At 60.6% G+C, this 13,894-nt stretch overlaps 1 protein-coding gene across 15 annotated transcripts in view; it reads left to right on the top strand.

Moving 5' to 3' along the window:
- Positions 1-1,797: 1,797 nt before the first annotated feature.
- Positions 1,798-13,894, top strand: part of CAMK2B (calcium/calmodulin dependent protein kinase II beta) — a 138,791-nt gene continuing 126,694 nt past the window's right edge. For all 15 annotated transcript variants that reach the window (XM_065397918.1, XM_065397917.1, XM_065397914.1 and 12 more), the window contains exon 1: positions 1,798-1,862. In XM_065397918.1, coding sequence (XP_065253990.1) covers positions 1,798-1,862 — 65 coding nt within the window. The remainder of the gene's footprint in view (positions 1,863-13,894) is intronic.

Here is a 13,894-nt window from a genome sequence, read left to right as displayed (position 1 = left end):
CAGTTTCCCCATCTATAAAATGAGAATAAGGATACTGACCCTCTTGGTAAAGTGCTGGGAGATTTGCCTATAAGAGCGACGTGGGATTAGTTCAGATTTCTAGCAACCAAAATGATAGTTGTCTATGCGTCAGGGACCAGCCCGATGGCTGTGCTCTACACCCAGGGCAGATTGTTGGCTCTAACCCGGTTCATTGTGGTGGCTGTGAGGATGCCTCTGCCCCTTTCACAACTAGGATGGTGCAAACCCCCGGCCAGAGCCCGGGAACAACTGGGACTACGGGGCCTGGTCACGCAGGACTAGTTAGCGCATACACCTGGAGCCCACGGGCAGAAGTGTGATCACACCTGTGCCCTTGCTGAGCAGCCCCGAAGAGTGAATGATTCCCAAACCAATCTCGGGGGATAACTCAGCTGGAGCTGGTGCAGGCGAAGGGGTTCTTCTCCACGCTCATTACGGTAGGCTCTGAGCACCTCCCAGTCACACTCGAGGACACATCTGTGGGGGTGTTTGCTTCAGCCTCTCCCCAGGGGGGAGAGGGACGTGGCAGGGGGAGTGGCTTGTTTGGGTCGGATTGTTTGTTTTATTTAAATGTGCCTCTTGCTGTGTATTTCTGTTGGAGGAGGCAAGGTCAAGGGAATGCACCTGGCACTTGGAGCAGAAGTGGGGGCCTCTGGGCATGGGGGGGGCTCTGGGGTGGGTGTCTAGGAGTGTGGGGCTCTGGGTGGGTCTGGCAGCGCTGCTTGGATTGGTGGGGGGAGGGAGTTTGCCACACAGGCAGGGACCAGGCCCCGGGGCAGCCCTGTCTCGGGCACTGACCTTGCTGTGTAGAGGGTCCATCACCCAGAGTTCCACCGTGACCAGGTGAACCCCCCTGTAAGGGCCTATGAGAACCTGGATGGTGGTCCTGAAATATCCTTACAGCCCTGCGGCCCCCGGCTCCATCGCTCCCTGGCTCTAGGTGCAATAGGCTGGCATGTGGGGGTGCAGGGTGATGGGCCCACCTCTCTCAGACTGGGCAGCGGTGCTATATTGTGCTTTAATGGCCCTTTATCGCCCAGCCCCATGACCTCTGGATCCGGGGGCGAGGGGCTGATGCCGAAGGGAGGGGCCCTGTCCCAGGGCAGAACCAAGGTGCCCCCTCCTTAGTAGAGGTCCTGGCCCTGGGCAGACCCTGGCCTGTATTTTTGCCTGGCTGGCCACAATAAGAAACAGAGACCGGTCAAGCAAAAACCAGACCACATTCACCATCTCCCCCCAAGCTCCCCTCCCAGTGGAGCCCAGGTCCCAAACACCAAGGGGTCTGTGTCCCTCTCCGTCTCCGGGAGGGGCCTTGGCTCAGTGGGGTGGGAGTGGGGAGGGACTAGAAATTGTGGGGTCTGGGGACCCTGGGGCTTTTGGGGGGGTGCACTGGGGGGCTGGTTCTAAGGGGGGATCTCTGTGAATGGGGAGGCTCCTTGGCTTCTGGTTGGGGGCCCCCTAATGATGTGGGGCTGGCACTGCCCCCTCCACTGGGGGTATTGTGGGGTGCCCCGAGGGCCCCTGGGGGGGGCTGACACCACCCCATGCCCTGGGTGCGGGGGGTCGCTGGGCTGGCCGTCCCCCTCCCCGGGCTGCGGGGGTCCCCGGGGGGCTGGCCCTTGCTCCTCCGCCGGGGTGGGGGGACTCGCCACTCGCAGGGAGCCTCGGAGCGCAGCGGGCTGGGTGGCTCCTGCCCCCGCCCCTGCCAGCCCCTCCCTCCCCCGCTGCCAGGCGGAGCCGGAGCCCAGCTCATTGCGGAGCGAAGCGGCAGCCGCGATGGCAACCACCGTGACCTGCACCCGCTTCACCGACGAGTACCAGCTGTACGAGGAAATTGGCAAGTAAGGAGCCGCGTCTGGAGCCAGCGGCGCGCCCGGGGCCGGGGCGCCCGAGGGGGGCTGCGCCCCTCGGGGGTGGGGAGAGCTGGGGGTCATTCCCCTCCCCCGTTACAGGGCCTGGTGGGAGGAGCCGGGGGTGCTGCCCCCCCCCCCCCCGGCACCGGTGCGGGGCAGGGGGTGCGCTCTCCATTGCGCCCTGGGCGCACGGGCCCGGGGGGAAGCCCCGCGGGGGTGGCTGGAAGGTGGCTGCTGGCTCTGGGGTGTCACCGTGCTGGGGGTTCCCTAGTGTGTGTGTGTGTGGGGGGGGGAGCCTGGCCCAGGCTGCTCTGGTTGCCAGCTGCCCCCCCTCCCCCGGGGGGGCGTCCTACTACTTGCCATGTGCCGGGGCTGGGCTCGCCCGGCCGCGGGTGGCAGCGGGGGGCTGGGGGCTCGCTTGCCGGCCGGAGCTCGCAGTCATGACGCATGTTGCAGGAGGAATGGGAACCATCTGGAGAATGGCACTAGCCCTTCAGCGGGTCCCTTGTGCCAGAAACCCTAGACCCCCGCCCCCGGCTCCCCTGCGGCGCTGGGTCCTCCCCGCCCCCCCTCCGGCTCGGGCTCGCCGCGTATTTATAGGCTCCTGCAGCCGCGCCGGTATTTTTAGGCAGCTGGTTCTGCGGGGCTCACCCAGCCCCCTCGCCCCCACTGCAGTGGTTTGTCTGCCTGGCCCGGCGCAGCCCCGGAGACCGGCCTTCCCCAGCCTGCTCCTCGGTCATGAGTTGCATTTAGAAGCGCCCCCCCCCCCCAACATCACCGCTGATTTTTGGCTGGGAGGGGGCGCTCTTGGTGATGCCCCTGGGCTGGGGAAGACTCCACCCACCCTGGCACCCTGCCCCAGGCTGGCAGCAATCACCCCTCTTTGCATTCAGGGCCATGTGCTGGCGCTGGAGGAGGGGAGCTGGGAGGGGGTCCCCCCCCGGGAAGATCAGTGCGCCCAGGGCTCCGGAGTAGCGGTGCCACAGAGCGGGCAGCCCGTGGGTGCTGGGCAGGGGGAGGAGCTGCCCTGGCACGTTGGTTCAGCGCCCCTTCCCCCCCCCCCCCCCGTGCCTACAGGTCACTAGCACCCGGCTGGGGGCTGGCACAGCTGCCCCTCCAGTGAGTAGGGGCTGGGGCTGCCATGTGTTCCCTGCTGGGGTCTGCCCTTGTGCCACTGGGAGAGTGCGCGATGTGGGCACCCTGCCATCTGCACGCCCACGCTGGGACCCGGCCTCGTGCCGGGGGGCCGGCGCTCAGTGCTGCCTACTGAGGGGGCTTTCCCCACCCCAGCTGACCCCCAAGAGGTCCGGCTGGTGGGGAGCATCTCCCTCTGCATGCCAGTGGCGTACATTTCACACCCGTGCTCCATGGCTGTCAGAAGTCACTGGCCTTTTGGGGCATCTCCAGGCTGAGACCCCTTAAAGCGGCCCGGGTTTCGGAGAGCTGGTGCTTGGCAGTAGCCCAGACTCAGGACCTCTTGGGGTGTCTCAAGTTAAGCAGTGAATTTGGGGTGCCCCAGTTGAGCCTCCCCCCCAAACTGGGATAATCTTGGCCCTGCCATTTCGCAACCCCTGAAAATATTCCATTCCTTGCAAACTGCTCCATCTTTAATGCAAGTCTGGCTACCCCATAACGACCTGTCTCAACGCCCCCCTGCATGCATCCCTTCCCAAAGGCCAGCAAACAGACATGGACTTTGCAGCGTGCCTGGAAGGTTTAAACATCCTACAATAATTCTCCTGCTGCCCCGTCCCTCGCCACTTGGCTGAGCTGTATGGATTTAGCTCTCACCGTCTTTCCTTATAACCCAGCTCCCAGCCGTCTGCGTTGCTTGGCTGGGAACCCCTGCCAGTTTTTCTACATCCGCTACTTGGACGGATGGCGCTTTGGGGTGGGGACTCTTTTGGTTCCGTGTCTGTCCAGCGCCTGGCACAACAGGGTTGGGCCGGGACAGGAGCCTCTAGGCGCTCTGAGAATGCTCGTAGTAGTCGGGCGCCCAGAAACGAACACGAGATGCCAGGTGGGCTCTGCCCAGAGGTATAGAGAGAGATTGTCCCCTCCTTGCTACAGAGAGAGGGGCCGGTGGCTGGGTCATAGGGGGGACCGGAACTGGTGTCTGTGGAGTGACACTCTGTGACCCAGGGCGAGTCACCCTGTCTCTGTGGGCCTCCGTTCCCATGTGTTCACTGGGGATACCAGCTCTGCCCTTCTCTCCAGAGGTGGAGCGAGGAAGAGAAACAGGCTGAAGATTGTGGGGTGCTCAGAGACATAGTCATGGTGGTCCCAGGTGTTGAATGTGCCCTGGAAGGGTGCAGAACATGAGGCATCTGGGAGGGACGGAGCTGAGGGCACATGCTGGGGGTATGTGTGCATGTGTGGGGGGTCTTTGCCAGAGCTGTATAGAAAGGGACCCTCCCTTCCTGCTGCAGAACATGACTGCTGGGCTTCCGCGTTTCTCTGGAGGCTCTTTGACAGGCGTGAATTCGGCAGAGCGAGGAGGTAGCGTGGGCGCCGTAAAACAGAACGGGGCCTGCAGAAGGGCAGCAGTGGGACTGACTTCCAGGGCCTTGGAAACGAAGGTCAGGAGCCCGCCCCCAGAGGAGCTGGGGAGCGCTGTCCGAGGAGAGCCGGGCACTGCAGGGCTGCTCCGGAACTGGCTGGCGTGCTTGTCGGCGAGCCTTCCTCTGAGCCATCGTCGAGCTGCCGGGGAGGCGCCTGGCTACACCCCCAGCTTCGGAACTGCCTCCTGGAGGAACCCCTTCAATGTGTCAGATCCCAAGGGGGGCTTGCTGTGCCTTCGGGGTAGGCCATGTGGCCTCGCAGCCGCCGGAGACTGAGCCCCAAAGGCTCCCGCACTCCTGCTTCGCGCCACAAGCTCCTCCTGCCAGTCGCACGGAGCCAGGCTCCCAGGGGAGACAGGAATGCTCTGCAGGGAGAACGCACCTCGCCCGGTCTTTGCAGCGGGCGGGTTTGTTAGTCACCTGGAAGGCAGCGCAGGAAGTCCTGAGGTTGGCCTAGAGAAAGGAAGGTTAAAGTGTGCCCATCCGGGTCAGCCCAGAGCAGACCTGTAGTGAACTTCGTCTCTGGCGCGTACGTCTCTCTCCCCCTCAGTTTCCAGGTCAGCCAGCGCTTCCCCTGTTCATTCCACCTGCATTTATGTCCCTTCATCTTCCCTGAGAGCAAATGTAATCCTTCTTCCTCCCACTCCTCACCGGGTAGCCATCCAATGTGTGGGGAAACTGAGGCATAAAAATACTACAGCAAATTCTCACTTTGGCACGCTTGGCGTGTCCAGGCCTGAGGACTAAGCCCCCTGTAGGGACACAGCAGCTGCCCCACGGGTGCTGAAGTGAGGCTGCTCGTGGCCCGTGGTGGAGCTCGGATACCAGGGTGATGGGTGTGTTCGAAATAGCTAAGCAGATCAGCAGTGGCTGCCAGTCTGCTCAGAGCCCAGTGCGATGGGGGGGGTCTCTTCGTGAGCTGGGCCCAGCCTGCTTGGAGAGCTGACCCGGCTCCCTGCCCCTGGCTGGGGAAGTGTGGCCTGCTCTTGATCCCCAGGACTTTCTTGGTGAGGCTCCTATTTACCCATGCCGGGGGTGTCTCCGCTGAAGCATGCCCCCTGCTATCCTGTCCTTCGGGTGCACCGGGCTTTGATCACCTGGGGGACTAGGAGGGTCACTTTTGCACGAAGGCCCTTTGGCGTGGAGGGGGCTGGCGGGTGGTGGCGGGGCTATTGGGCAGCACGTAGATCCCTGCCCCGAGGCAGCTTGGCCAATAAATAATAGCCAAGCTGGGCTGCGGGGTGTGCGACCGCGGGCCCTCCCCCCGCTGCTGTGCGGAGCCCTGTGGAATAAACAGTGGGCGGCTTCCAGGAACCATTCAGGAGAGGCTGGGGCTGCTGGCCGGGGCAGTCGCCTAGCTCCTGGGGTGCAGGCCCTGCCCGTCTGCCGCCCTGACGCATGCTCGTGGGCCTTGGGCTCGGAAAGGAACGTGGCCAAGGGAGTGAAAAGCAGCAGCTGGGCTGGCGAGGGGCGTTTATGGGCCCAGCACCTCTAAGAGTATGAAGCAACGAATGCCTGGCTCTGACGTCTCACTCTCCACCAGTGGGTTTCAAAGTGCTTCATAGGTGGGAAGACTGAGGCCCAGAGCAGGGAAGTGACTTACCCAGGGTCACCCAGCAGGCCGGTGGCAGAACCTGAACCCAGCTCTCCAGAGTCCCAGTTGAGTTGCTCTAGGCACTAGGCCACGCTGCCTGTCCTAGAGGTCTGTGAGGGCTGCCCCCAGCTGCGGGGCCTTATGGCGATGTCTGACTCCTCACCCCAGCTACCGAGGCGTGAGAGGGTCTCCTTCGCCAGCTCCGGGAGCTTGTCCGTCAATGTGCAGGGAATCAAACAGAGCATTGGGAGGGGATGGTGGCGGACATACTGCAGCGAGCTGAGTGCCGCTGTCAAGGCCCATTCCAGTGCTATGTCTGCTACCTTCGGGGCAAAGACGGGTGGAACAACCAATGAATGACGCAGGCGCAAGATGCAGAGGTCTAAGATAGAGCAGGTGCGCCGATATTTACCCTTCATCATAATACAAGCACAAGGGGCCGGGGAGTGGGACCGAAAGGCAGCTGGCTGAAACCGGGAAAGACAATTATTGCACATCGGGTAATTAGCCGGTGGAACTCACCGCCGCAAGATCTGACCGAGGTCCGGAGCTCAGTAAGGTTTGCGAGAGGATTGGACAGTTAGCTGGACAGTGAAATAGACAGTTCTCAGTTACAGGCATTAGCAGCTAGGTATAAAAGAAGGGGGTCTCATCTAACACCCCAGCCTGGCCTCAGCGCAGGAACCTGTCTCTAGGGGGAATGTCCCCATGGGCAGGTTTTTCCAGAACTGGTGGCTACAGGGTGCCAGTGTCTGAGACAGGAGTGGGGCCCCATGGCTGATCTGGCCTGGAAGTGCCTCTGGGGTGAGACCAGTGGGCAGTGTGGGGCTGCCCTGACTAGCCCCAAACCCTCTGGTTGATCAAAGTGCCAGCCCTAGCTGACACAACCTTGGCTAGGCCCTGGCACCTGTTTAGAAAATCGCAGCCTCTCCCAGCTCAGGCTTCCCCTCCCTGCCCCAGCTCACCCTGCCATTTTTATCCTATCCCTGGGCTGTGGTGCCAGTCAGACCAGCTGGGAGGTGCCATCCTCCCTCTCATGCAGGGCTCTGCCAGCTCCGGAACAGATGGCTGCTCCAATCACCCTCCCTTTGCCACTGCCCATCCGCTCTCTGTGACTGCTCCCTGCCGGGACACCTGGCATCTCGCTGAACTGCAGCGGCTCTGGGCCCCTGCTAGCCACAGGCGGGTGCTCGGCTCTGGGAAGAGGTTTAATGCTCGGCCTTGGTTGCGTTGCCCTGAGACGCTGGCAAGGCCCTGTCCTTCCCTTGCCCTTTTCCCTGTTCAGCTGAAGGCTTGTTAGCCGTTTGGATCGGAAGAAACAACAGCAGCAGCGGGGGTGTGAGCAGAAATGTACTCAGTGCCTGGCTGGGCAGCGCCTCCGGGGGATGACAACACTCTCATGGAGGGGGGGTCTGCTGTTCTGTGGGGGGAGAAACTGGCCCTCGGGGGGCTCATCCGGCCCTGCAGTGCTGGGAAGCTGGGGTTATAGGCCACGCCGGGCCGGTGCCGTGCACCCTGGGCGGTGCGTCCCGGGGGGGGGCCGTAGCCCGGGGTTAGGGCCGCGTGGATCGGAGCGTGAGTGTCTGCGCCCCTGGCTCTGTCGGCCCCAGGGGAGTTGGTGGTGGTTCTGCCTGCCAGGCTGCGGGGAACTGGGGAGTCCCAGCGAACGCAGAGCGGGGTTAACGCCATCGAGGGGATTACAGCCGGGCCCCAGAGGGCTTGGAGCAAGGGCGGCGCGTGGACAACATGGCCCGGCCCGCGGTGGAGTGGCGCTGCCCGGTTGGGTTATGCCACGAGGGGACAAAGGCGATGGGCAGCACAGCAGTGGGGGATGAAGGCGGCAATGAGCAGTGATTGAAGGGGGAGCCCGGCCTTGGGTGAGGTTTGGAGAGGTTCTCGGGGCTGCAGAGTGCAGGAATTAGACACCGGGAAAACCCTCTGGCGCTTGCCGTTCTGCAGGGCCAGGAGCAGGGTGGGGCCTGCGAGTTGGAGGCCCCCAGCACCTTCCCCAGCAGAGCATCTGCGGGCAGCACGTGGGGCAGAACAAACCGGACCCCGGGGGTCCCCTGCCGGCCCTCTCTGCTGGCTCGGCCAGCCCGCTCCTTGCACCAACATCGCTGGCTGCGTGCCCGAGATGGGGCATCTTGCTCCGCGAGGGAGCAAAGTGCGCGGGTCCCCTGCCCCCGACATGCCAGCTGCCAGGTGTGGAAATGGGAAAGCTGGCTGGCGAGCCAGGGCTTGGTGCAGAGGCAAACCAGTGCCGGGGCAGGATGTGAGCCTGTTCCTTTCCATCACCGCCTCCCCCGGGGAATAGGCTTGTTTCTGGATGGAGGGGGAGGGCTGTCACTTGCTGCGGCTGCCCCTCTGTCCCACTAGCAATTCAGCTGGCTCTGGAGGCTGGTCAGGGCCCCCCTCATTCCACCCAGAGGAACTCCTCGCTCCTGCCATCCTGTGCCCCTGCCCAGTGCTTCCCCTGCCCCGCCTCCCGTCTTCCCGCCCACGCTCACTTCCTCGCCCCCTGCAGCAATCCTCAATCCGGGGCACCCGGCGTTTCCATGGCAACAGACTGCGCTGGCAAACACAGGCTCATAACGGCACCATGTGCTGAGGCAGCTGCTGCTGCTCCGCACTGTTCCTGCCCTCGCTTGCCGGGTTTTCTAACGCAGCCAGCCCAGGGCACCGTGCATGTCGCCGCAGGGTCGGGGCCCCAGACCCCCGGCCACCTGAGAATCTAGGTGTTAGCAGTACAGAGACTATGACACACAGGGAGGCTTCTGAAGTAGCTGACTCTCTCCAGGAGGAGGCAGTGCCCCCTTGCCCCTGTTCATTGCCAGGATTGTCAGCCATAATCCTTCCCCAGCACTTTCCATCCGCAGGCTGGGCCTGCCTTAGTGTTAGCGCAGCATCATCGGCCTCTCGGAGCCTGCAGCGAGGTTGGTTTCATTACCCCCCTTTACAGAGGGGCAGAGCAGGGATGCGGCACGGGCGAGGTCAGACCTACCTGGTGGCAGAGTTGGGGAAGAACCCAGGAGTCCTGGCTCCCAACTCTGTGCTTTAGCTCCCGCTTGCCCAGATCAGAGGCATCAGGGACGCTGGGCGGTTCCCTCTTCCTCCTGTTCTCGCCAGGGTGGCCGTGCTGGGGTCTCTGACCCACTGCTTGCTGCCCACCCCATTTTGCTGCTGTTGGTCCCAATGGGAGCCTCGCTGGCTGGGTTGGTTCTGAGCTCTCCCCAGGCACCATCCCAGCCCACCGAGAGCCGGGTGTGAGCGTCTACCGGGGCTGGGTTCTCTGGGACAACTGGTGCCATCTTTGCAGCGGGTGGGGCCCGGGTGCCTGCGGGGAAGGGCTGTTAGAACGGCAGAAGGGGGGAGCAGGTCACCTGGCAGGCCTGGACTGTGTCCTGTTCAGGGGGCCTTTCCGAGCTGGTCTGGGCTTTTGGATTTGGGGGAACAGATGTGCTGATGCTGGAGAACTGCTGGGGGACACCCCGAGCCTGCCTTGCCTGAGGAGGGTGCTCAGAGAGGTCGCCCTGCATGGGCCTCGGGGGCAGGGGGACTTGCACAGAGCCAGAGCCCCGTCGCTTTGGCCCCTTACCACCAGCCGAGCCTCCGCTTTGAACTCTGGTTGAAGGGATGGGGATGCCAGATCTCCCCACTCCCCGACACCAGATCTTGGCCACAGGGCTGGTGGCCATGACGCTGACCTGTACTGTGCTCTCCCTTCTGTATGCACCCGTTGTCTCTTGTCTTGCTTATCGGCTCTCCAGAGCGGGGAGCATCCCTCTGTTCTGAGTTTGTTCAGCGCCTAGCACAATGCAGGCCCTGCTCTGTGACTGGCCAGTGTAGGTGCTCCTGTAATTCACGAGGCAGTAATGTGCCCTGGGGGATCGCTGTTCTCAGCATTGTTGCTTCTAGTTTATGGTTTGGGGGGGGCTACCAGCTTTTGGGGGGATTCCTTCTGTGACGAAGTGGGAATGTATTTAATGTTTTCTCTGAGTGCTGTGTGGGTGCCTCAGTTTCCCCTATGCATTTCTTGAGTGTCTAGGGGGGGGTGATTGTTGCAGAGCCCTAGAGGGCCAGTGTGATGGTGTCTGCACAGAGAATGGCCAACGCCCTGTCTCCTGGCAACTGATGGCCTGGGCCCCTCCTCTGCAAAAGTGCCAACTGAAGATGTTGGAGAACAAAGAGATCAGGTGGCCTCCTGGCCCGGGAAAGAGACAAAGGCCAGAGGAGCAGTTGGATTTTTTTCAGTTTGGGGCTGGCTGAGAAAATGGAGGGGTGCCCAGACAGGGCTCTGGCCTCCCTAGCCCCCCGCTCCCCCCAAGATGGACCTGACTGAGGGAGTCCTGTTGTCTGTACCTGCAAGACCTGTCTTGGGCTGTGCTCCTGTCTCTAAATAAACCTTCTGTGTTACTGGCTGGCTGAGAGTCATGGTGAATCGCAGGAAGTGGGGGGGGGCAGGGCCTTGTCTCCCCCCACACTCCGTGACATCTTCTGTGGAGGGGGCTACAGGATTGGGCTCTGCTTCTGGGCACTGGTGCTGGGGGGGGGGGTGAGGGCAGAGAGGAAGGGTGGCCCAGTGGCTAAGGCACTAGCTTGGCCCCAGACTGACTCCCTGGGGGGCTGTGGGCTAATCACCGAGGCCCAGAGATTTTAAGGCAGTCAGGTGCCTAAATCCCTTTGGGAATGAGGTGTCAGCTCCTAAACCCATTAGGTGTTGCAACGCTGAGCGTAACGGTGCCTGGAAACCTTTATAAACCTGGGCCTTCGTCTCTGGGCCTCGGGTCTCCCCTGACTCCAATGGGATTAGCAGGCCTGCCCTGCGCCTGGGGGCGTGGGATGATCCATATCTTGCAGTGTACTACCAGGATGGGGCTGGAGGAGCAGCCTGATAGACAGGAGGGACTCTGATAAAGACCCCGTTGCTGGGTGAGTGGCGGTTTCTATGCTTTAATATGGGGGAGGCGAGGGGGCCTCTCCCTTGCTCTCTCAGGGACAATCTCTCTGTTCAGTCCATGCAGGCTGCTGTTTCTTGCTGACAGGCCAGAAGCGAGAGCTCCTGGGATAGATCCTTCTGCACCTGAAATGCTGGGTGCTGACCAGGCTTTGGGGTGGGGGGAGCCCTGCTCTGGGGGTTAAATACTCCGTGGAACTTCGGCCGTTCCTGTAGTTGATTGCTAGTCAGGGCCGTGTCCGGGGATTTCACCCGGAGCAGCTGGAGACGGGCTCTGGTTAGTCCCCGTCCATCCACCCCCACCCCTTCCTCGCACGCTGGGATCAGACCACTCCCCTGGGCACAGGACGGGGCTGGGACTGGGATCAGCGCAGTAGAGACGGAGGTGGGCTGGTCTGAACGCTGAGCGGGGCACACAGATCAGAGGCGGGGTGGGGGGCAGGTTATTCCCCTGGTAGGGAGAACCTGGTCAGAAGGTCTGTGAGGTGGATGAAATAGGAGCTGGGGTCTGCGTGTCTAACTGGATTCAGGAAAGTCACCGATGCCGTCTGCCGAGCGGGGGCCATGCCTCCCATTGGTTCTCAGGCCACAGATCTGGGCGCTGCAAACGCTGATTAGACACTTAAACTGGCCCTTTCCACCATGGAAGAGGCAGTAACACCAGGGACACGTAGGCTACAACTGCCCCGGCAATATCAGGACCGGGAATTGCCAACGGGCGCAGCTGCCCTGGTTCCTGCTGTAGTATAGACAGGACTCCGGCGTTTCACCTCTGTGTTGTCTTAGAGCCAGCCTTGTCTACACTACAGCTTCTGCCAGTGGAGCAGCGGCCTGGGGCAGTTTTGGGGCCCGGTCTGTGGTGCAGACAAGGCCTCCGGAGGGCACAGCAAACCTGGCAGCACAGCTGGCCAGCACAGTTTGGGGCTCTGTACCAGGAAGGATCAGGTCACAGAGCAGGGAGGAGGCAATCCAATGGAGCTCTGATGCGACTGTCCCTGAGACACAACATCTGGTCCTTGGTGCCTGCTTACCATCGAGACACAGAGAGGCTGGAGGGGGGAACTTCCCGGGAAGGCTCGGCGAAGCGATGGCTATGGGGAGTCTGCAGACACCTGCCGGGGCAGGAGGAAGAAGATGAGTTACCGAAGGTGATACCAGGGGGGCATGTGGAGCACCTGGCATAGAGGGGCCACGAGTCTTGATACCGGTGCATCTAAACTCTGCCATAATCCCCCTGTTAACTCCCAACAGTTCAGACACCTAGGGACACAGCTGCTGGCACCCTTTGGGATCATGCCATGATACCAGGGCAGCTTGTTCTGCCACGTACAGATGGAACCTGAGCATGTTCTCTCCATGGTACTGAAGTGTGTTGCTTCTTTAGAGGTTCGTTCTGGCCTGGCCTGAGCCGCTGGAGAACGGACCGGGCACCTAGCAGATATCTTCCCTAACAGAATGTTGGGAATCATTAAGAAAGGGATAGATAATAAGACAGAAAATATCATATTGCCTCTGTATAAATCCATGGTACGCCCACATCTGGAATACTGTGTGCAGATGTGGTCACCCCATCTCAAAAAAGATATATTGGAATTGGAAAAGGTTCAGAAAAGGGCAACAAAAATGGTTAGGGGTATGGAACGGCTTCCGTATGAGAAGAGATTAATAAGACTGGGACTTTTCAGCTTGGAAAAGAGACGGTTAAGGGGTGATGTGATTGAGGTTTATAAAATCATGCCTGGTGTGGAGAAAGTAGATAAGGAAGTGTTATTTACTCCTTTTCATAACACAAGAACTAGGGGCCACACAATGAAATTAATAGGCAGCAGGTTTAAAACAAACATAAGGAAAAAGCAACAAAGAGTCCTGTGGCACCTTATAGACTAACAGACGTATTGGAGCATAAGCTTTCATGGGTGAATACCCACTTTGTCAGACGTCTGACGAAGTGGGTATTCACCCACGAAAGCTTATGCTCCAATATGTCTGTTAGTCTATAAGGTGCCACAGGACTCTTTGTTGCTTTTTACAGATCCAGACTAACATGGCTACCCCTCTGATACTAAACATAAGGAAGTATTTCTTCACACAACGCACAGTCAACCTGTGGAACTCCTTGCCAGAGGATGTTGTGAAGGCCAAGACTAACAGGGTTCAAAAAAGAACTAGATAAGTTAATGGAGGATAGGTCCATCAATGGCTATTAGCCAGGATGGGCAGGGATGGTGTCCCTAGCCTCTGTTTGCCAGAAGCTGGGAATGGGTGACGGGATGGATCACTTGATGATTCCCTGTTCTGTTCATTCCCTCTAGCGCACCTGGCATTGGCCACTCTCAGAAGACAGGATACTGGGCTGGATGGACGTTTGGTCTGACCCTGTATGGCCATTCTTATGTCCCCTCTCCTCTCTCTGACCCGAAGGAGCCATATGCCCAGCACAGATATGAGGAAGCCCTTGAGGAAGGACGGCTCAGTGGTTAGAGCACGATCCTATCCCTGGTCTGCTACAGATTTCCTGTGTGGCCTTGGGTGGGTGTCTCTGGCCATCAGTTCTCCACCTGTACAATGGAGATGTACGATGCCTTGCTCCAGGGGACAAATCCCTTGCAAGGTGCTCGGATAGATCGCGCTGCTCGTTATGTATTTGTAGCCCCTCGGAGCCAGACGGGTGGGACCAGGACCAGGTGTGGCCAGTGCTCTACGAACACAGAGCAAAGACCCAGTCCCTGCCCGAAGAGGGCAGCTGAATTCCCAAGGGCTCCCACAGTCCATGGCCCGGAGGGTTGCTTTGCCCATGTGACCTCCCCGAGGTCAGGGGCTCAGGAAATCAGCCAATGGCCTATCTCAGGCTGTTCTTCTCTTCCAGCCAACCCCTTGGTGGCTCCTAAGTCCAGAGGTTTGAAGCAGAAAA

This window comes from Emys orbicularis, chromosome 2 (genome assembly GCF_028017835.1).
Source record: "Emys orbicularis isolate rEmyOrb1 chromosome 2, rEmyOrb1.hap1, whole genome shotgun sequence".
Classification (NCBI taxonomy): domain Eukaryota; kingdom Metazoa; phylum Chordata; order Testudines; family Emydidae; genus Emys; species Emys orbicularis.
The sequence above is the reverse complement of the archived record's forward strand: the minus strand, read 5'-3'. Positions and strand labels throughout refer to the sequence as shown.